The sequence below is a fragment of the Fragaria vesca genome, linkage group LG1 (genome assembly GCF_000184155.1).
Source record: "Fragaria vesca subsp. vesca linkage group LG1, FraVesHawaii_1.0, whole genome shotgun sequence".
Lineage (NCBI taxonomy): Eukaryota > Viridiplantae > Streptophyta > Magnoliopsida > Rosales > Rosaceae > Fragaria > Fragaria vesca.
The window spans coordinates 6,932,112-6,953,315 of NC_020491.1; the positions used below are offsets into that span (position 1 = coordinate 6,932,112).

General features: G+C 39.9%; 6 protein-coding genes across 7 annotated transcripts; 3 read left to right on the plus strand and 3 right to left on the minus strand.

Annotated features, from left to right (window-relative positions):
* The first annotated feature begins 1,541 nt into the window (after positions 1 to 1,541).
* Positions 1,542 to 4,026, plus strand: LOC101301040 (U6 snRNA-associated Sm-like protein LSm1-like). Its single transcript, XM_004287603.1, has 5 exons — positions 1,542 to 1,882; positions 2,589 to 2,657; positions 2,770 to 2,885; positions 2,975 to 3,037; positions 3,638 to 4,026. Exons 1-5 carry the CDS (start codon positions 1,822 to 1,824, stop codon positions 3,713 to 3,715), a joined length of 387 nt encoding a protein of 128 aa, XP_004287651.1. The 5' UTR covers positions 1,542 to 1,821; the 3' UTR covers positions 3,716 to 4,026.
* Positions 4,027 to 4,128: 102 nt separating this feature from the next.
* On the minus strand, positions 4,129 to 6,081 carry LOC101301327. Of its 2 annotated transcripts, none has more exons than XM_004287604.1 (3): positions 5,842 to 6,081; positions 5,332 to 5,453; positions 4,129 to 4,651 (listed from the first exon to the last, which is right to left on the minus strand). In XM_004287604.1, exons 1-3 carry the CDS (start codon positions 6,059 to 6,061, stop codon positions 4,322 to 4,324), a joined length of 672 nt encoding a protein of 223 aa, XP_004287652.1. In that variant the 5' UTR covers positions 6,062 to 6,081; the 3' UTR covers positions 4,129 to 4,321. The 2 variants fall into 2 exon arrangements, with proteins under 2 accessions (XP_004287652.1, XP_004287653.1); XM_004287605.1 differs by having other exon boundaries at positions 4,130 to 4,651; positions 5,911 to 6,011.
* Positions 6,082 to 7,945: 1,864 nt separating this feature from the next.
* LOC101292348 (F-box/kelch-repeat protein At3g06240-like) lies at positions 7,946 to 8,920 on the plus strand. Its single transcript, XM_004288947.1, has one exon. It carries the CDS (start codon positions 7,946 to 7,948, stop codon positions 8,918 to 8,920), a length of 975 nt encoding a protein of 324 aa, XP_004288995.1.
* A 1,229-nt stretch (positions 8,921 to 10,149) lies between these two features.
* LOC101292638 (probable inactive leucine-rich repeat receptor-like protein kinase At5g20690-like) lies at positions 10,150 to 12,453 on the minus strand. The gene is made up of 2 exons (XM_004288948.1): positions 10,959 to 12,453; positions 10,150 to 10,718 (listed from the first exon to the last, which is right to left on the minus strand). Exons 1-2 carry the CDS (start codon positions 12,451 to 12,453, stop codon positions 10,150 to 10,152), a joined length of 2,064 nt encoding a protein of 687 aa, XP_004288996.1.
* An 895-nt stretch (positions 12,454 to 13,348) lies between these two features.
* On the minus strand, positions 13,349 to 15,002 carry LOC101292937 (chlorophyll a-b binding protein, chloroplastic-like). Its single transcript, XM_004288949.1, has 5 exons — positions 14,897 to 15,002; positions 14,587 to 14,757; positions 14,450 to 14,487; positions 13,457 to 13,971; positions 13,349 to 13,369 (listed from the first exon to the last, which is right to left on the minus strand). Exons 1-5 carry the CDS (start codon positions 14,941 to 14,943, stop codon positions 13,349 to 13,351), a joined length of 792 nt encoding a protein of 263 aa, XP_004288997.1. The 5' UTR covers positions 14,944 to 15,002.
* Positions 15,003 to 15,896: 894 nt separating this feature from the next.
* On the plus strand, positions 15,897 to 20,771 carry LOC101301810 (probable polygalacturonase-like). Its single transcript, XM_004287606.1, has 5 exons — positions 15,897 to 16,587; positions 17,977 to 18,097; positions 18,427 to 18,675; positions 19,166 to 19,319; positions 19,981 to 20,771. Exons 1-5 carry the CDS (start codon positions 16,162 to 16,164, stop codon positions 20,504 to 20,506), a joined length of 1,476 nt encoding a protein of 491 aa, XP_004287654.1. The 5' UTR covers positions 15,897 to 16,161; the 3' UTR covers positions 20,507 to 20,771.
* The last annotated feature ends 433 nt before the right edge of the window (positions 20,772 to 21,204 follow it).

The window sequence follows — 21,204 nt, forward strand, 5'->3', positions numbered from 1 at the left end:
GATATGTTAAACAGCTACTTGTTTTGTATGCTCCATTATAATATAACCAGCAAAGGAAAGGAAGACATTGAAAATAAATCAAGTAATTTACTTACTAGTACAACATGAAAATCTTAAGGGCGTTTTTATCAAGTTGTAAGACCCTATAAGTAAGAGGAAATTTTTCAAAATGGCGTCTCAAGTTAAGCTCATTCATCATTTCGACATCTTAATTTTGAAAACTATGATAATGGTATCTCAACACTTTAACCCAATCTAACATTAGTTCAGTGATTGACACCGTTAAGTTGGACATTATTCATGGGCAAAATTGTCTTTTCATGTTTTTCCTCTCTAAATCTTTTCCCTCCACAAACTTTTCCCTCCATAATAATGTCATTTTTCCCATCAGTATCAGAATTTGTGATGAGTCATGTGTTGGCTGCATACAAAAATTAGAGACATCTAGAAATTATAATACACCATTGGCCATTAATATCCATAATTAAAAGTAGTTTTTGCAACCCACCGATGAGAGAAACAATCAATATTGATTAAAATGCATTTTGTATCAAGTACAAAAGTTTATGAACTATATTGCACAGACACGGCGATACGACACGGCGCAACACGATATAACTCAAAAATTAAGTTTCCGACATGGCTTGGACATGACAAATAAAATAATATATTTATGTATTTTTAATACATAAAAAATATACTAAAATTTAAAATAAGTTCATTAGATTACCAAAATCATGTTCTAATTTTTTCTTTCTTTTTTGTCTAAATTCAATCCATTGCATAAGCATATTGAAATAACATTAAAGAGAATCAATGAGTAGATATATGTTGTAAAAAAAACTAGGCAGCAACTCAATAACATATATAGTAGCTCTCTAACAACTAATAGATAAGAAAATTCTAATCATTCCATAATCCGTCCAAAACCTTTTAATTATTCCATAATCCATCTAAACCTCTTCTTTTTTTTAAAAAAAAAAACATATTAATAATTGATGACATGGCGTGTCATTATTCCATAATCCATCTAAACCTCTCAATTTTAAAATAAAAAATGAAAAAAAATACATATTAATAATTGATGACGTGGCGTGTCGGTCAACGAGTTGATTCAATCCATTCAACTCATAAGGTTTGTGGAGAGAAAACATGAAGAGACAATTTTACCCATTGACAAAGTCCAACTTAACGGTGTCAATCACGGAGGGAACTAATGTTGGGTTGAGTTTAAGTGTTGAGGTACTATTATTATAGTTTTTAAAATTAAGATGTCAAAATGATGAATAGACTAAAATTGGTACACCGTTTGAAAAGTTTTATCTATTTACGTCGTGACATAAACATTCTAATTTCAACGCATTTATAGAAAAAAAAAATTACGCATTCTATGGTGCTGATTTGAGTATCGATAAGTAATCTAATCAAACGGTCCATAAGATATAAACAAATATTATCCCAATTTCTTGCTAAAATAAATTGTCAAAGAAATATAAATAGGAGAGAACCAATAGAAAAGATGCATCTTTTCGTCCAAAGCCGGTGACTTTTTCGGTTCCAACCCAAAACCCAACTCACATAGATTAGTTCGTTCTTGCCTTCTTGGGTTATTATTGGAAATTTGGAATTAGGGTTGGTGGGGTTTTGATCTACCGGAGCACTGTGTCAGTGAAAGTCTTGAGCTTTGTGACTTTTAGTTTCTAGAGCTGCTTCTTTTGCTTTGTGGGAAGCCAATGCAATTGAAGAAGCCTCTGTGAGTTAGAGTTTGGTGGTTTTTCAAGTACCCAATTTGCAGTAGAACAGAAATTAGTTTACTTCTTCATGTCGTGGGCAGGCCCAGAAGACTCTCTCCTCTCAACTTCTCTTGCGAGCTATCTTGACAGTATGATACTCTCTCTTTTTCACTTTTGAGATCTGGGTTTTATTGGGTTTTATGAATTTGGGGAAGTTTTGGATAATTTAGCTGTGAATTGGGCTGTAAAGATTTGTTCTTTGTGGTTTAGTTGTGTTGATGGAGAGGTTTGGAGGATGGTTTGGTGTTTGATTTGCGTAGTTCTTGTTGCATGCTCTGTTTTATGGTTGTTTTTCAACTTGGATGTAATTGAGCAAAATCGATACCTTGAGTTTCTTGTGAAGATAAAGGAATGGAAGTTCAAATTGGGGTCTTTGCACCGTGTAATGATAGTAATGTTACAACTTCTACTGCGAATTGTCGATTTGGTATGCGTTTGGCATCTTTTTTAGCCAATATCATAGTAGGGAAAACTATATTTGATAGATTTAACAGATAGTAGAAGTCACTAGATATTCGATTAAAGAGGGTGATTAGACTTGTGCAATAAAGTTAGAGAATAGTTGCTCTACTAGGCCTTTAGTAGTTCTTGCAGTAGGTTGAAGCGAATGCATGATTCAGGCTTCATAGTTTTCTTGAATGTCGCTGCACTATGGTTTGTTTGTGGTCCTTGCTTGCTTTAATAGTCCTGCAATTGATTATGTGATATGTGATTGCCCACAGTGATAGTATGTAAGAACTGATTGACATTATTCGTCAAGTACTTGGTTCATTAGGATCTTGATTTACTTTTCAGAAAAGCTTCTTGTCTTATTGCGAGATGGGCGAAAGCTCTTGGGATTACTACGGTCTTTTGACCAGTTTGGTAATACCATTACATCACTCACTTAGCATTTTATTATGCTTTTTCCGTTACCATTTGATTTCTCTTGGAACCTTGACTAATTTTGGCAATTTCTCCCCTCCCCTCCGCCCAGCTAATGTTGTGCTTGAAGGTGCATGTGAACGAGTTATTGTCGGTGATCTTTACTGTGACATCCCATTAGGTCTGTATGTAATCCGTGGGGAGAATGTTGTCTTAATCGGAGAACTGGTATACTGCATTATCTTTCAATCTGTTAGACTTGTGTTGCAGTTTCTAAATACTATGATTTTCTATTAAAGTTCTGTCACCCTTCCTAGGAATTGAACAAGGAGGAGCTTCCCCCACATATGACTCTGGTACCTGAAGCAGAGATAAAAAGGGTAAGTCTTTTTACACAATTTGGTTGTGCTTAAATGTAATAGTTCTATTGTGTGGTTGTACAGAATGCTAGCATACTTGCCCCCTTGTGTGTGGGTGATTGTTCACTGCTTGATTGCAGTGGAACACAACATTCAAGGTATTGCGCATAAGTGGGGGATTATGGCAGCAACCACTTGACCATACTGACTAAGCAAGGAGATAGCTCTGAATTAGGGAATGCATGTGTTGCATAATTGTCCTGCCAAGGTTAACGAAGCAGCTTCATTATGCACAAAGCATCTATTTTAGTCTAGCAAAGCTCATTATGCTCTATGCTATTTTTGAGTGGGACTGTGAGTTTTGTTTGCATCTTCTGAAGTAAATAGCCTCTTGTATCAGCTGGCCTCATACATTTTTGAACTTAATCAAATCCTCTCCCTGTGAATCTTTGTGCACGTTTCCATATTTGTAGAATCAATTCTTCCTTTTATGGTTAGTTCATTCGTTCCAGTACCCTAAAGGTGCAATCAGTTTTACTTGGTTATTTTGGTCAGATTCTTTATGGCTTTGTTGTCTTTTGCAACTCTGAATCATTTCAGTACATCTTTTCTTCTCTTCAGGCTCAGAAAGCAGAGAGGGATGCTTCAGACTTAAAAGGCTCCATGAGAAAAAGAATGGAGTTCCTTGATTTCGATTAATCTGCCCTCCCATTTTATCATGGGTTCATGCCATGTCCGCAAATTTTAATGCGACAGTGACCCAAGTCTCAGTAGGAGTGCAAAAGGAAGAAGCAAAGAAGAGAAATGGTATCAGTTCTGAGGACTCATTGAACAAAGGGTGTGGAAGAAAGTTGTGTTTTGGGTTCTACAGAATTGGTTCGGGTTTTTGTTGGCAATTGCTTCTCTTTTGAACATTAATTTGATTTCCATTGTTACTTGGCACAGTTGATCATTTTATATGTAAGATGGTAATTCCTTATAAATTAACTTTTCCCTTTACATGTGAAAAAGTCTGGTGTTTCCAACCCATTATCTGATAATCAGAATAAAACCAAAAGAAGATTGCATTTTGTAGTCATCTGTACGCATTGATAATAATAAGATATTTGTGTACCAATATATTAAAGGAAAAAAAATCACTTCCAAAATGATACTTAAAATCTTCTCCTCCCATTATTACAAATATATTGTACCAAATCCAATATTTCACACGGTAGATCCAAACTCATAACAAGCTATGCAAGCGTGGGATTTCACACGGTAGATCATATCATGTAGAGGTATGAGACTACAACCGGCAGAAACTTATGCTTTTTCAGAATCTGTAAGCAACGTTATAAGAGGCTCGCTATCAGGGAACTGCTTAATGATCTCTGAGCGTTTTGCCAACTCAAAATCCTGGAACTGAAATGCTGGTGCACAAGTGCATCCCACCAGAGAGTAGTGGGTCTCAGAATCCCTTGGAGCAGCTTTGGTCAGTGCCCCATCTGGTGAAATGTTGTAGTCCTTTGTAGGAAATGCACCAAACCAAACATTTGGAGGGACTGTGTACTGGGGTTGCTGATCCTCGTCAATGAAATTAGGTCCAAGGTTTGTCAGTTTGACTTTCCCATCTACCTCATTCAACTCCACTACCTAGAACAAATTTCAGTGTCAAAACGGATAGAGCAGGAAAGGAAAAGGAACCAATCCAGGATATGAGCAATCTTACATTCTCTTTCTCTGTAAGCAGTTGTGTTCTCAAAATAAAGCACAGTCAATGAAAATGTGTGAGATTTCTTTATCTAGAGCTCAAATTCATGTTCCTATGTTGGCTAAAAGGTGAGACAAACCACAAGATCAGATCAAAGAACTTGATCGTATAGAAATCAGAACCGTGATTGAGTGCAAATGTAATTTCCATAAAAAAGTAAATGAAAGAAGGTACTTGAAAGCTATCTGTTTCTGATTCAAATTCCCATGCCAAATACATTTCAAGTACTGCAGCTGAAAATACTGCATCTTTGGCTCTGCAAGCAAAGCTGTTATCCATGATTTCCAGGTTGGATTTCCAGGTTCTCCAACAATGTTGGCGCTCCACTCTACACTAGTTTATGCATACAATGCCCAGTTGTCCAGACTTACAAATGTCAATGATACACCCTAGTGACATGAAATCTCTCAAGTAATAACAAATGTAGCAAACACATTCCAGGCATAGGCAATACAATAATCTCCTAGCTATGTAATTGTGGTAAAGATGGTTATAGCTGGTGAATGCAGACTATTTCAAGTTTCAATCTTTCACTTATTAGCCATAATTAGAGCAACAATACCGTAAGAGGTTCTCCCAGGTAGAAATGCCATGTCTCTGCACACGGTATGCGATGAAGGCGTGAAACGTCCCCAGTAGGCAGCAAGAAGTAAATAGCTGTACTCACAGGACGATCAACCTTGTCTGCACATAAAACCACATTTCTATTACCAAATGAACACCAAACTCAATGCAACAAGCCAAACAAAAGAAAAAGAAACAGACTAACAAAGCAAAGAATCCGAAGCTGATAAACTCTTCTGTTAATTCTACAGGAATCATGTCCATCTATCAATTATTGGCATAACCCTACACATTTCAGATCCAATAATACTGACTTGTAGAGAAATTTGGATTCTTTACACCCCACATATGAATTATGAATCTGGGCATCAAAATCCAATACCATTCAAACACATTCACAATCCAAAACTCAAGATCCAAATGTAAACCCAGTACATGATAAACAAGAAAGCTACAAATTCAGATCAGAAAACTGAAGTCAGATAAGTGAAAGGATCACATCACTCACAGTCTGGCGGGAGCTGACACAAAGGTAGGACAATAGAAGTGTCTCTGAATGTTTCAGAGAAGAAACCACCTTCTTGGTGTGGATTCAGTTTCAGTTTCTCCACAATCTGGGCGGCAGTGGGAGCTCCCATGATGTCTTGTGACCTGCTGCTTTGTCTTGTTCCGAAGATTTCCTTTGTGTGTTTTGGTGGGTGAAAAGCATTGAAACTGGAGTGTTTCATTCAACACACGGCATGTCGTACGCACGCCAATTCTTGACGACGTCGTGTTTCGATTTCTTTGTTTTTCCATTTTAATTCTGGACTTCTGGTTACGACTTGCGAGTCATAACTATAAATAATGTTACCAACAAAGACTTTTCCTTTGCACGGATTGTGGCCTCAGGCGAATGGCCGATCTTTGCCGGACTGTACTGGTTCACAAATGGATGATCAAACCCTAAGAGGCAAGAAAGATGATTTGAGCGAGCAAGTATTGGCCAGACTTGAAGCATTCAAAACTCGGTGAAGATTTTACCCTCATCGAACTTTAAATGCTTCAAGTCTGCCAATACTTGTCCAAATTAACCATTCTTTCCGGCCAGTTAGGGTGTTACCATCTATTTGTGAATTAGTCAGATAGAAGGCATTGGGCAAAACAATGACCAACTCAAAGGAACTAGGAGCTAGCTGGAGCTGCGAGGAGTGGTTGAAAACTAAGAAATATATGGTGAGAAATGAAAAAAACATCGACTTTACGGTGAGGTGGTGAGGAGAAAACGTTAAGGGTTTAAACAAATCTCAATCAAGAAACTATATGTTGGAGCGATTAACAAGCTAGCTGGCTGGCTCTGTGCAAATACAAGTGAAGCAATGCTTTCAATTTATATTGTATGTAAAGTAACAGACCAACGGTAATCGACAGAGGTAGAGTTTTCTACGGCTAGATAAGTTTGGTGTATGTATACAGAAATTCCGATCTCACTAAAACACGACCAGTTTGATAAAAATAGATTGTATCTTAAAATGTTAATTAATAGTGATCTCAAAAAGGCTGTTTGAAGCCATTTTTGTTTAAGTTTCAAGTCTATACGTATTCCAATTTTGATTTTGAAGTGAGATTCTTTATTGTTGCCACTCATATCTTCTAATCCTAAAAATATATGTCATCACCTCATATCTTCTAAACTGATTGATGATTGATTTAGGTGATGATTAGGTGAAACACGAAAATTCCGGTTGATGATTAGGTGCAGCATGGTGCATCCAGTGCTCGCAGCATGGTGCATATCACCTTCTCCAGTAAAGCAGCTCATACTTCTATATCTAACAGTACACCATGCTTACTGACCATACATCAACAACTTTAATCAACTAGGTATGGTGGTAATCACCACATGTCCACACGTCCTAACAACTTTAATCAACTAGAAATGGTGGCAAGTACCAACAGAATGGTATCGACTCTCAACAATGCACCTAATGTCACAAGACTCCCAACCTTAATGTAGCGGCTCTGTATATTTTCGATAACACGTAACACAATTTGCGGCTTTGTTATTGTTTTATCCTGATTCAGAGTCCAGCCTATGGGCAAAGCTAACAGTAACAAATTGTCTTACTGACTTGCGGATTAGGTTAAAGCTTCGGCCTATTCCGTGGCGCAACCGATTAGGAAACAAAATCGTATAATGACTATAATCCCTCTAAGGAAGGGAACACACTGAAACCCTAGCTGCTAACAGTATATATAAGCAGGGTTTGAGGAAGAGAAACAACTACAAACAGCGGCTCCCTCTCCCCGGAGCATCACTCTGCATCTTTTGCTCGTCGTTCAGATACTAACCAGCTTTAGCAAACAGTGTTTGCCGTATCGATTAAGTGTACATTATGGTTCCCAAGGGATCACAAGAAAAATCCTAGGGGATCACAAGTTAGGTAAAGGAGAACTTAAAAACGGAGTTGGCGCTCTCCTCGGTTCACAACCGCTTGAAGCAGCGGCGCATTATCCCACAGCTCGTATCACAATGTTATATATGTTACATCTTCGATAACTTGTAACACAATGTTACTGCTTTGCTAGGTTTCAGTTTTAACACGTAACCCTAATCAATCTGAAGACTAGAAATGGCAGAAACAGAGGTACCCGAAGATGTTGTTATCTTCAACATCCTACCTAGGCTTCCCATAAAAACCCTAATCCGATTCACCTCCGTTTCGAAACGTTGGCGTTTCCTCATACTATCCGACCGCAACTTCGCCAGAACCCAACTTAGGGTTTCTCGTGAGCACCGCCACAGACTCCTCCTCGTCACCCGCACAGAGTACTCTCCGTCACCAACTTATAAGCTCGACGTCCTAAACTTGCGACACGTGCCGTCGTCGTCCGCGGCTCGAGATTTGAATTTGCCGAAAACATTGCTTTGTCCACTTGGTTCATTCAACGGCTTGGTTTTTATCGTGGACGATTGTGAGAACCTCTGTGTTTTGAACCCGGCCACCGGATTTTTAAAGCAGTTTCCCGGCCCAGGTTTCCCGATCGACGAATGGCTACTCTATTGCGGCGTTGGCTATTTGCCGGCCGCCGACGACTACAAAGTCGCCGTGGCGGTTAACTGGGAAAGAGGGGTTCATGTTGTGATTTTCTCTCTGCTAGATCGAAACTGGAAAACGATTGAAACCCCCGGCTGTGTTCATTTTCAGGGAACTATGGGGACTGTTTTGAACGAGGCTCTGCATTGGGTAGACAAGCTTGATGTGACGGGGATTCTAGCGTTTGATTTGGAGAAGGAGGAGTTCAGGATAATGAGTGTGCCTGATTTAGAATTAGATGACTCTGTTTATTACGTTGGGGTTTATGGTGGAATATCTCTGTGTTTGTTGCGGTACTCCGACAGTGATAGAATCGATGACAGTATTGATTTCTGGGTTCTGACAGAATATGGGGTGCCAGATTCGTGGACAAAGTTGTTTATTTTGAAAATGGAGATTTTTCCTAACCTTACTACGAATAGGACTTGGGATGCACGATACTTGGTTATGGAGAAGAGTAAAGCTGCTGTGGTGGAGGTGCCGGGATCGGAAAGGAGACTGCGTTGTTAAGGTTTGATTATAAAAGAGGAGGAGGAGGCGGAGGAGAAGAGAAGCATGTTGGGAATGGGGTGTATAAGATTGTGGTAAATTCCTTTCACATAGTTGAGTATGAGGAGACTCTGCTTTGGATAGGTGATGCAGACACTCCAAAACTCAAATAAAGGGGTAGGTTATAGTCATTGAATACAAGTGCGCTGGTTTTTGTTACTCCTCACCTTTGGTGACTGCTTAAGTTTGTTTGTTTTGTTCGTAATTCACTCAAATTGTTTGTTTTGTGGAAATGTTGCTTAATACTCGATCTATCTGCAACTATTTAGACGTTCAATTTTATGGGAGTAGTTTGAACGTTCAATTTTATGGGAGTAGTTTGAGGCCTTCATGCTTTAAGTAGATTCATGTAATGCAAAGTAGTTGGTAAATTAAATTTTCTTGGAGGTGAAGTGAACAGTATGTATTAATTCAGTATGGTGGTGATACTGATGAGGTTGTGTATTCTTTGTTTTCCTAACTAGTAGCTTTAGAAATCCTATCAGCTGTTTGATTTGGTAAAAACTTTCCGGTAATTCCTGTGTTTTCATATAGCATTAGAATGCACATCAGGATGCCTAGTATTTCCCTAATGACTTTTCTGGTTGGATCGGAGTATGTAACTCGATCCACTCTTATTTCGCAAGTTTGGTTTTGTTCTAAATCGTTCTTTATGGTTTGTAAAGTCCAAAAACACAAGATTTTCACCATTTACTTGATCTGATCTTCTGAGTATTGAAGCTCCTTCTAGGTCACTCAAGTTGGATGATCTTGTAAAGCAAATGAAAAGTCATCGATTAAAGAAGTCATGTTATACATGTATGTGTCCTTGTCCATGTATGTACATGAATGTCTGTTAGTAAACCCTAGAAAAGAAAATTATTATGAACTTAAAGTCCCTATATATGTTCAACTACATAAACAAAAGGGTGTCACTCTCATCAGGAATTAGATCAAAAACTGAGAACCAAAACCTCTTCCTGTATAGAAAAGTCAATTTATTCAGTATTTTTCACTAAATTCCATTTGCTTTCCCCAGTTCCACCCAACACTCTCCTATCGTTTTCTCTTTCTCACCTATACTTGCCTCACACTTTATTTAGTATTTTTCACTCCACTCCATTTTGCTACTCTGCCCTTTGAATTTCTCACCTGAAAAGTCGTCAGTATTTTTTGTGTATATACCAGCACCTCGGTACAAATGCGTCTCATCAGATTCGTACCTCGAGTATCCTTTTAATGGCGTCCTTTATATCAGGTCTTTGATCAGGTTTACTCTCGGTGCAATCAGCTCCGATCTTGAGAAGTTGTAGCATCTGCTTCACTGATTCTGTGTTGCTTTCAATTTCTGGGTCTAGCAGCTCTTGCTCTCTCTGCTCGGCCGTCGCTGACTGCACCCATTGAACAACATCAATCCCGCCTTTGCCGTTGCTTAGATACTGAGACGGGAACTTTCCAGTAAGGATTTCAAGAACGACAATTCCGAGACAATACACATCAGCTTTTGGAGATATTTCTTGTGATTCTAGGTACTCTGGTGTCTTGAAAGCAAACAGTGATTGTGCAGCATTGCTGGGATTGACTAGTGGATGTAACGCATAGTCATTCAGAACTGGCTCATAATCTTCTTGTAGAAGAATATTGCTGGACTTGAGATTTCCATGGGGCAAATCATAGGCTGCAAATTCAGTATGCAGAAACTCCATCCCTTTCGCAACTCCTTGGATAATCTTCAATCGGGTAGACCATGTCAGCTCTGAATGAGAAGTTCCTCGATCACCTGAAATCGTCACAAAATCATCAAGTCACAAAATCATCAATATAGTTCTTTATGTCCAAAATCTTTTCCTTAATATGAAATGTTAGATACAGGCATTTTCCTAGTCTGGCTAGGAGTAAACAGAATGAAGTATAAAAAATCCCTTAACCATGCAAAACATTACACATGAAATGTTAGATACAATAGCAGTTTCCTAATCTGGCTAGGAGTAACCAAAATGAAGTATGAAAAATCCCTTACCGTGCAAAACATACAACAAGCTGCCTCCAGGAACGTAGTCTGAGATCAAGAGCTTCTCTTCTCTCCTATAATGGTAAGCCAAGGGAGTCAAGATATTCCTGTGCCTTAATCTCCCAAACCTTCTCATCTCAGCATCAAACCCTTCTCTCCCCAATCTATTCATCTCCCTCATCCTCTTCACCACCACAGACAACCCATTCCCCATCACCGCCTTGTAAGCTGACCCCAATCCTCCATTCCCCAAAACCTCCGCCGCAGCTTTCATCAAATCCGGCAACCCGAACGGCCCTCTCAGGTCACTCACCATCAACAGCTCACTATTCCCGCTATTCTTCACCCCCTGCGGACCCTTCTTGGAATCCCCAGCAGCTTTCTTGGTACTGGCAGACCGCGACATCGCGGCCTGCGCAGTACTAGTAGCAGCAGTGCTACCAATACTCCTGCTAGTAGAGCTCGGCACATGAACTTCGACCACCTCTGCATGGTGCTGACGAGGTACATGATCGTCCTTGTTTATGTTCTCTTTCCCTAGAACGCTGAACTGTTTGTCCTTCCTCCTGTATCTGATTACCAACACTACAAACATCAAGACCGACACGCCAGCGATCACGCCGATGGCTATTTCCGCCATCTTGGTCTTCTTGTCCTTGTCGGCTGTTTCTTCTTCTTCAGGTCTTGACTTCTCCGGAGACGGAGACGGTGACGGAGGAACATCAGGACATTGGTTCTCTAATGGATCGCCGCAAAGTCCTTCATTTCCTTGAAACTTGTCAGGTGTGTATCTGGTGGACATTTCATCAGGGATTTCACCCGTGAGGGTGTTGTTAGCCAAGTTCAGGTCTTCTAGAGTCTCCTTAAAGTGAGGGATTTCGCCGGAGAGTTGGTTGTTCTCGAGATGAAGCGTTGCCAGACCGTTCAACTCGGCTAGCGAGTCCGGGATTTCGCCGGAGAAGTAGTTGTTGTCGAGATTAAGCTCCTTGAGGTTTTTTAGCTTGGTGATGGATTCAGGGATTTTGCCGGAGAAGTTGTTGTTGGAGAGGGTGACCCGCCTTAACGAGTTCATTTTGGAGAAGAAATCGGCGGGGATTTCGCCTGAGAAATCGGTGTTATTGAGTGAAAGCGACCGCAAAGACACGAGTTTGTGGAAGTCTGGGATGTCCCCGGCGAAGTGATTGTTGTCAAGGTAAAGACCTCGGAGGCCCTTGAGTTGGGTCAAGGCTTCAAAGTCGATTGTTCCGGAAAGTCCCATGTTCGAGAGTTTAAGATTAACGACGGTGGTGCCGCTGCCGCAGTAGACGCCGTTCCAAGAAGTTTGGGATTGGCATGGGGACGTGGAATCGGGGGTGGGGACCCAGCTGTCGTCCAAGGCAGTAGTGTTGGTGAGGGATTTCTTGAGCTGGAGCAAGGCTTCCTGCTCGGACAAGGAAACCAAGAGGCGAGGGGAGAGGAAGAAGAAGAGGAGGAGGAACAGGAAGCGGCAGCGAACAGCGACCATTGCCGAGATGGGACTACAATGAGAGCCGCTGTTGCTGGACGTCGGAGGAGGAAGAGAGGAGGAGGAGGAGGAGGAGGAGGAGGTGGTGGTGTATGAGTGGTGTTTGTTGATGATCATGAAATTGGGTGTAAGGATTTGGAGGAGGAGGAAGAAGAGAGTTTGTCATTTTGGGGGGTGTGGGTGTGTAAGTTGTGTGGCTTTGTGGAAATGTGGGAATGGTGAGATGGAACCTAACCGGATTTTACATGAGAGAGACTAAGAATAGGGGAGGGATGCTGTGTTACGAGCTGTGTGGGATTGAGAGGAAGAGAGGAAGGTTTGGGACTTGCGGTTGACAATGTCAACGTACAACCTCTGGATTTTCCTACATTTCAGGAGTCCCAACATTCTATATCTGTTGCATCTGATTTTTAGTACCCTTGCTATTCTGTAAAGTGTAAACACAATGATGCATTATTGAAATCTATACTATTTTCGATGCGAAAAGAAAACTAGCGCGCTGTCGAGTTTATTACAAAATCTACTTTAGATTGGGTTTAACTTCAACAGAATTTCAATTTTCAATGGGTTTAGGGAAGTATGACATATTCTACTTGATCAAATTCATCAAACTTTGCACAACCTAATGAAGAATCTGATTTTCATTACTTCTCAGTAACTAAAAAAACACAGCATCAACATCGATCAATACAAGTGTGATCCCCAATTTCTTTTATCTTCCATGAAAGCTGTAGAAAGATCGTCATTTAGGAAAATCAAATGCAAATCACAGAGGTGGCATCTTGGTATGTGCAATTTCTTTGATCTAAAAAGTTATAACAAAGAACAAATAGCTATTTGGTGTTGCAACAAGCCTTCATGCATTCATGATCATAGTATCCTCAAAGTCCAAAAGCTAGTATTGTGAAGTGAAAGCCTGCACAAATGAAACTTTAGTAAACTTTGCTGGTTTGAGTGATTGAAAACATGAAAAATGAAGTACACAAATTACATGAATTATTACCGAAAATATGTTAACATGACCAGGATCTGCAATATGATCCATCAAATTCTCAATAGGGTCCTTCCCAGTGTAAAGTGCTTGGAACAAGAACCCTACAAAGGCCAACATTGCAAGACGTCCATTCTTGATCTCCTTTGTTCTCAACACCATCACAGGCTCAGGAGACCCTCTTCCCCACATTATCGGGTCAAAAAATAACCCGCCCGGATACCCGACATCTGCCTTGGGGATTTTCTTATGAGGCAATTTAGGCTCAATGGAAACACTCCCAGGATTAAGCATATCTGCCCATCTCCTACCTTCAACCCAACCCATTAGTGCTAATTGCACCACAAACAAAGTTGTTGGGTCTGCAAAGTATTCTCTTTCACCTGCCTCAAACCATGAGAAGTTTTCTAAGAATCCTAGTCTTTCAGCCCACTCTGGGATCAGAATCCCTGCTACTGCAAGCATTGCCCATCTGCCATGCATCAGTTCAGCTTGTGCAAACCATTTTAGCAACTCTGGATCAGACCCTGTAGACATTTTATGTATCAATTCCAACAGGTACAGACGTTGGCAGAGCGAAGAGTTTCAGATAATAGGGGTATCATTCAACACTTTCAAACTATCATGAACTTGTTTTGTAGATGGCATAGAAGTTCACTTGTTCTGTTAAGCTGTCCTGCTTGAATAATTGTGAACATACCATATTAAGTTATAAACCTTATACTTCTTCAAGTGTCTTGATTATCTTAAGATGCAAGCTAAATTCAAACATATTAAGGGTACTGAGGGCAGAATGAACTAAACTCAAAACAAGAACTACCGCTAGTTACACAGTGCTGCTAGTCACATTTTGGCTGAGGACACATTGAGAGAGTAGACAACTGAATCCGCAAACGGGAATTCTGCCTATTGCTCTAATTAACTAACTTTGAAATATAAGTGCATACTTGTAGTTCATGTCAAATTACATTGTCTAGCTTATTGAATTGCCTAACTAACACATACCTAATCCAAGGGGGTCGAAGCCAAAATCACCAGGAAGGCTACAATCAACAAAAAAATAAATCAAATATAACCATTTTATAAGCTAAATTAAGTAGAAGACAGTGTTATGAAATTGAGAGAGTGGTACAAATCACAACCTGCCATCAAGCCACTCGGGAGGTGAACTACCAGGAAACCACAATGGTCTATCTGGAGGGAGTGGTTCACAAACACTTGACACCCCTTTGCCTGCTCCAACACGTGTACTACCTCTCCCTAGCATACATGTTGTGACTCTTAATCCTGGGGAAAATTTCCAAGGCACTTCCCTGTTTCAACCAGAAACTTTGGGGCATTAACAAGAAAATTACAGAAGACTGCATCTGCAAGGCCCTGCAACAGTGTGTATTATAATGCCAGAACCGTAGAAGTACTAATGTTGAGAAATATTTGAAGGTTGAGAGTTACCTGGTTGGGAAGCTCGAGAGTGCAGAAGAGGCAATGGCCAAGGCCATAGTTGATAGCTGGAACAGGCTTCACTTCCAGACTGTGTGACACTGTTTCTACTCTTAGTCCTATGAAGATGGATAATCCTCCGTAATAACTTGAGTGGAACAGAAGCAAGAATAAGAACCAATGACAACTCGCCATGTGTTCTGGATATGAGCTCCTAGCCTTGTAACTTTCAGCAGGCTGGGGTATATATATGCGGCCAAATTAACATTTCACAGCAACTAGAAAGGGATTAATTCTTTAACCAGAAAGAATGTTGTAGCAGAATCACTGCCCTAATGCCCTTGTTGTTTACCAGTTTTCATTTCCTTTATCTTAGATTCATAGGTCAATCCAATAGTCAAAGAAAAAGTTACCTAGGAAATAGGTTTTTTTGTCCTTCATAATTGATTTGAGACTGAGATGCTTAACCAACCTAGTTCTTAATCAGACATAAAAAACTCATCATTGTTAACCAATTGTACCCAATTTGAGAGGCTAAATATTCAATTCTACATATTAATTTAGTCATCTGCTCAACCAAGCTTGACATTATGTTAGGTAGTGTAGCTCATCCATTGCTTTCTCAAAGTGACATAATAGCCATCATCCTATTAATATAGAACCCTGCAAATTTAACTTCTCTATGCAGCAAAAGAGACTTCCTATTTGTTTTCTTGCTTATGCTTAGAACTGTGAAGGATAAGACAAGGAAGAAGAGAAACATCAACCCTTAATTAGCAAGTAATGCAATGAAGATGGTTTAATGGTTTCCTCTGTTTCACATGAAATTTGGTAACCGACTAATGAAACTGGTAATCACAATTAGTTTTTGAGGTCCAGGACACGTGTCATGATCCCACACAAAGCAGCATGGAATTTCCATGCCACCTCCTGTTGAACAGTCACTTGCATCACACTGACCCCCAATCAAAAATCCCCAAAGTTCCAAACTTTGAGTCTCTTCTTTGCTGAACAACACCCTTCCCTTGAAATGCACTCAAACTCTTCAAATCCACCACACTCTGCTCACCAACATTAACATCTCACCCAATTCTGGGCACCCATTTCTCTCATCATCAAACCCATATAGATCCTCCTCTGTTTTTCCACAAAACCCATGTCACCAAATTTCAAACGCACCCACCAATTGGATTTCCCAGATCAAATTAACCCAACCCAGTAGCCCAATTCTCATAAAGATCAAAGCTTTACGTATTGGGTTCAATTCAAAGCTGACCATGGTGGAGACCTCACCCTTGGGGCGGTTCCACCACCACAGACTCGACCTGAAGCGATGGCTCCCTTCGTTCTTATCCTCCCACAAAACCCTCTTCACCCTTCTCTGGATCGCCGCGTTTGCATCGGTTTTCGTGTGGCAGAGGAACATTATTGATGGGTTCTCGTTTTTCCGGCGAGTTCCGGCGAGGCCCATGCCGCGGCTGAGGCCGGTGGCGTTTAACTTGACGGAGTTTGGGGCGGTGGGTGACGGTGTTACTTTGAATACTGAGGCGTTTGAGAGGGCTGTGATGGCTATTTCTAAGCTGGGGAAGAAGGGTGGTGGTCAGCTCAATGTGCCTCCTGGACGGTGGCTGACGGCGCCGTTTAATCTCACTAGTCATATGACTCTGTTTCTTGCTGAAGATGCTGAGATACTTGGGCTGCAGGTAAGGTTTTGTTTACTGTTTTATATGTGTTGCTATTCGAAATGTGAATGCTTGCTTGGTCTGGAAGTTGTTGCAAGGTAGTTAGGATCCTATTTGTAGTTATATGTCAGATGAAGAATGATATTGTCTTTAGAACTTGGAGTTAGTTATGAATTCATTGGATTGGGACTTGGATCAGGTGAGGTTTTGGTAGCTTATGTGACAATTCGTATTTGGATTTGTAGGAGTCCTGCTTTCTATTTGGTATGTCGATGCTTTGTCTAGAAGAAATGGAGTTAGATCACGGTTGTGTTTATTTCGCTCTGTAATGTGTATATGCATGACTATCGTATGGTACTAGAGTGAGGTAACACTTGTTTAGGACTTGTGATTTGATGATCATTACGAAACTTGGTGTAACGAGCTGAGCTCCCAACACTGGTTGAAATGTTACCTGTTATGTTATGAATGTGTCTTTTTTTTTTTTTTATGAAATTAAGACATTCAAAAGAATGATAATTGCTGGTAGTAAATGATAATGGACTTGAGTTAAATCTTCATCCTTTGTTTGACTTAGAAATAAGACATTGGGAAACTGCTATAGTTGAATTCAAAATTATGCTTACGATTGTGTTAAGCATTCTGATTTCCTAGTCTAGGTTCTTGTGGTGAGAATAGGATTGTGATAGGTAGGGTCATATGACAGTAACACTTGTGCTAAACTAATATACAGGTTAGTTATGCTACAAGCTTTATAGTAATATAAACTCAACTAGTAATCCCTATTCTTAGCTAAAATTAGCTGATGCCCTTGAAAAGTTTCTCCTGCTGAGTTAATTGGCATTGGCTAGAAAAATCATTAATGCTCAACTAGTTCCATATTTTGTTCTTGTCTGTAGCTGTTGTAAAAATCCCTTAACTACAATGAGTGCAGTATGTGTGGTTTTTAGCAGTAGGTAGTACAGAACTTAGAGGGTATGGTCTTTGCTGCAAAAGTTAACTTATCATCATGCACTCAAATGTGGATGAAATTCCTGCTTATCCTACTGCCACAATCTCTGGAAACCAGTCAGTAGATCAGCTGATCATTTTAATACCATAAGATGCTAATAATCACAAGCTATTACACCTTCACCCAAATTCCTGTTATTGTTTTAAACCTTTCACGATGTAGTATACTAGGGAGAATATCTATGCATTTTTACATTCGTAAACACACATAATGGTGTCATTCATGGATTCATACAGATTATTGTGTCAATTGACAGTCTTTACATGACCTTGCTCGTATTCTTTGGCCCCTTTAGAATGATTAAGCAACCTGGATGGATATTGGACAAACACTATATAATCTTAGTGCAGTGACTGCAGTCTCTGATGCTGCATTTTCTCTCCTTTTTTGCATTGCAGGATGAGAACTATTGGCCTTTGATGCCTCCACTGCCTTCATATGGGTATGGAAGAGAGCACCCTGGACCTCGGTATGGAAGCTTGATTCATGGTCAAAATCTTAAAGATATTGTTATAACAGGTAAGACATTTGAACCCTTCTGTATTGACTTTCAGTTCATAATAATGGTGCATTCTGTTTGCATTGTTCATTGTTTGCATACCCATTAAGGCTGTAGACATTTATTGGTAGCAACCATATTTATAACATAATTCTTAATAGCATATTGCTGTCCAAGTGCATGTTGTGGTTGGTTTTGAAATCTACCTTTATTGTGAGTAAATCAAGAAATAAGTTTGTAGATTGAAACTTTCTAGATATTATGCTCTAAGTTGTGTGAACATGTCTATCTTCCTGGGGCTTAGTTTCTTACCTGTGCTAATTATGTTTATGTATTCACTGATCAACAGGGCATAATGGTACCATTAATGGTCAGGGTCAAACATGGTGGAAGAAGTATCGCCAGAAGCTTCTCAATCACACACGGGGTCCACTTGTTCAGATTATGTGGTCAAGCGACATTGTAATCACCAATATAACATTACGAGATTCTCCTTTTTGGACACTTCATCCATATGACTGCAAGAATATTACAATTAGAAATGTTACAATTCTGGCTCCCATATTTGAAGCTCCAAATACTGATGGAATAGATCCTGGTAAGTGTGTCCTACTACGGATGATTTTTGTTCACCCCTACTTTTTAGTTTAATTGGATCAGTAATGGTATCTGGTACGGATAAATTTTGGGTTGTCACTTTATCATTAGGACTGGATGAGCTTATAAATATATAATTGCATGGCCACTAAAGAAGATACTTGGCAAACAAAAGACATGACAAAAGGTCAAAAGTGACAATGCAGCTAATATTAAAGTAATACATGTAGAAATGATCCCATTATTAGGGGGAACTCACCTGTGTGCTTGAGGGATCATGTTGATTGAAAAGGCTGGCCATGTTCTTTTGTTTCTAATTGCCTGGATGTCACAATGGTTGCTTGAGGGAGGAAACTATTCACTCTGTGAAATAGTATCCCGTATTTCATCTACCTTCATACAAAGTTGGTATTTGTGCTCATGTTTGTCTGCTTTGCTCTTGTATGTCAGATCTCTAAGAATATTGAATAGCTTTGATTTTTGGTAAACAGATTCATGTGAGGATATGGTGATTGAGGACTGTTACATAAGTGTGGGGGATGATGGAATTGCAATAAAGAGTGGCTGGGATCAGTACGGAATTGCCTACGGACGGCCATCAAAAAATATTCTCATTCGTAACCTTGTGGTCCGCTCTATGGTCAGGTCAGTCTTATGTTTTTCTTGCTATCTTACTTGGCAGGCTTCATTTCATGCTTGTTGCATCCTGGGTTCCTGGCATTGATGTTACGTGCCTTTTGCAATTAAACTTGGAAGGTGCAAATAGCACCTTAGATAGTCCTGCACTGGAGAGGGGTGTGTATTAGTGCAGGAAGGTAATGGGATGGTGAATAGAAACCAGCCTCCTTGAAACTTCTTGTTATTTCTGTCGGCATGCTTGACTTCTAACTCCATTAGTTTTGTTTTCTAACATTATTCCCAATAGACCTAGGCATGTATTGCCATTCCAACCCAAAAAGGTAAGATAAGAAGTAAAAACAAAGGAGAAAGCCTAAGAGATGAAAAACATGAGGAGAATTTTGAGCCTATCAAGTTTCTGACTGAAAAATGAGGAGACCAGCTCCCTGATCTTGACTAGGATAGTGTTAGAACTCTACATGTATGGCTTTTGCACCTGTGTTGGATTCCTTACGGCAGTAGCTGAACTAGTGAGAGCCTTTATCTCATTGAATATCAACATGCAGCCAAACATTTATGACTTCTTTACCCAGAAATTGTCAGAATAGTGATATCCTTTCCTTTGTTGTTTGCTATCATTTTTGTCTATTAAAGAGTAACTCAAAGTTACCCTTGGTTGATGCAACAGCGCTGGCATATCAATAGGCAGTGAGATGTCTGGTGGGGTTTCAAATGTCACGGTGGAAAACCTGCTTGTGTGGGGCTCAAGGCGTGCTGTTCGGATCAAGACTGCCCCTGGAAGAGGTGGATATGTGCGTCAAATTACCTACAGGAATCTGACGTTTGACAATGTTAGAGTTGGAATTGTTATCAAGACAGACTACAATGAGCACCCCGATGATGGCTACGATCGAAAGGCTTTTCCAGTAATCAGGGACATAAGCTTCACAAGCATCCACGGACAGGGAGTTCGCGTGCCTGTCCGTATCCATGGGAGTGAAGAGATTCCGATAAGAAATGTGACTTTTCGCGACATGTCAGTGGGGCTTACATACAAAAAGAAGCATATTTTTCAGTGTGCCTTTGTTCAAGGTCGTGTAATAGGGACTATCTTCCCCGCTCCTTGTGAAAATCTTGACCGGTATGATGAGCAAGGAAAGCTGGTCAAGCAGTCTGTATCCCAGAACATGACAGACATAGATTATGATTTTTGAGGTGAGAAGCTCTCGTATCAATGGTTCATATTTCTGGAGGGTCCTCAACTACTTCAAGACCTGTGTGGGAGTCAACTTGGGACGATGAAGATGGAGCTGTTTGTGTTTTTTTCATTTTCCGTTTCTCAGTCCCATCTTGTAGCTTCTTTTTTTTATTACATGGAGCTGTATATACCGAAAATTTTCAGTTCACTAAAAAAGGCACAGTTTGATGTTGTATACCACTGAACTTTTCTCACAATTAACAAAGCTTCTGTTTTACATATAATAGTCTCCACCAAGAAAGAGAACCATGGATCACATGGTCAGTGTAACCATGCTAGCTCCCTTTTATTTATTAACCGATTCCAAGAAACCATGGATAGTTAGGACAGGACAATGAGATGAATACTATTAACTTGATCCCAGCATTGAATTTAGTCAAAATTGTCTGATAAACTATGAACTTGTTGATGAAGATGTTGAGAAACTCCTATTCATTTATATAATTTTATGACAGGACCAGATCATCATTTACTTATTTGATTACAAAAGTTGGTAGACTGTTTTTGGTGAAAATATAGTTGGACTGGTTGAACGGAGCCCCTTCTGCTGCGGACCACATAGTTGCGCACCACTTACGGACTTTCAAAAACCAACCGTTAGATTACACAAACGGTGCAGATCTTCTCCTTCTCTCTCTCTCTCTCTCTCTCTCT

Excerpts from the sequence above, each read along its gene's own strand:
- LOC101301040 (XM_004287603.1), top strand. The coding sequence starts at position 1,822 with ATGTCGTGGGCAGGCCCAGAAGACTCTCTCCTCTCAACTTCTCTTGCG. Across the intron at positions 1,883-2,588 it reads TCTTGCGAGCTATCTTGACA|AAAAGCTTCTTGTCTTATTG; the intron begins GTATGATACTCT and ends TTTACTTTTCAG. Across the intron at positions 2,658-2,769 it reads ACGGTCTTTTGACCAGTTTG|CTAATGTTGTGCTTGAAGGT; the intron begins GTAATACCATTA and ends CCCTCCGCCCAG.
- LOC101292348 (XM_004288947.1), top strand. The coding sequence starts at position 7,946 with ATGGCAGAAACAGAGGTACCCGAAGATGTTGTTATCTTCAACATCCTA.
- LOC101301327 (XM_004287604.1), bottom strand. The coding sequence starts at position 6,061 with ATGAAACACTCCAGTTTCAATGCTTTTCACCCACCAAAACACACAAAG. Across the intron at positions 5,454-5,841 it reads GTGTCAGCTCCCGCCAGACT|ACAAGGTTGATCGTCCTGTG; the intron begins GTGAGTGATGTG and ends TTTTATGTGCAG. Across the intron at positions 4,652-5,331 it reads ACCTGGGAGAACCTCTTACG|GTAGTGGAGTTGAATGAGGT; the intron begins GTATTGTTGCTC and ends AATTTGTTCTAG.
- LOC101292638 (XM_004288948.1), bottom strand. The coding sequence starts at position 12,453 with ATGGTCGCTGTTCGCTGCCGCTTCCTGTTCCTCCTCCTCTTCTTCTTC. Across the intron at positions 10,719-10,958 it reads CTTGTTGTATGTTTTGCACG|GTGATCGAGGAACTTCTCAT; the intron begins GTAAGGGATTTT and ends TGACGATTTCAG.
- LOC101292937 (XM_004288949.1), bottom strand. The coding sequence starts at position 14,943 with ATGGCCTTGGCCATTGCCTCTTCTGCACTCTCGAGCTTCCCAACCAG. Across the intron at positions 13,972-14,449 it reads CTTCGACCCCCTTGGATTAG|GGTCTGATCCAGAGTTGCTA; the intron begins GTATGTGTTAGT and ends AAATGTCTACAG. Across the intron at positions 13,370-13,456 it reads GTCATGTTAACATATTTTCG|GCTTTCACTTCACAATACTA; the intron begins GTAATAATTCAT and ends TCATTTGTGCAG.
- LOC101301810 (XM_004287606.1), top strand. The coding sequence starts at position 16,162 with ATGGTGGAGACCTCACCCTTGGGGCGGTTCCACCACCACAGACTCGAC. Across the intron at positions 18,098-18,426 it reads TAAAGATATTGTTATAACAG|GGCATAATGGTACCATTAAT; the intron begins GTAAGACATTTG and ends ACTGATCAACAG. Across the intron at positions 19,320-19,980 it reads GTGGTCCGCTCTATGGTCAG|CGCTGGCATATCAATAGGCA; the intron begins GTCAGTCTTATG and ends TTGATGCAACAG.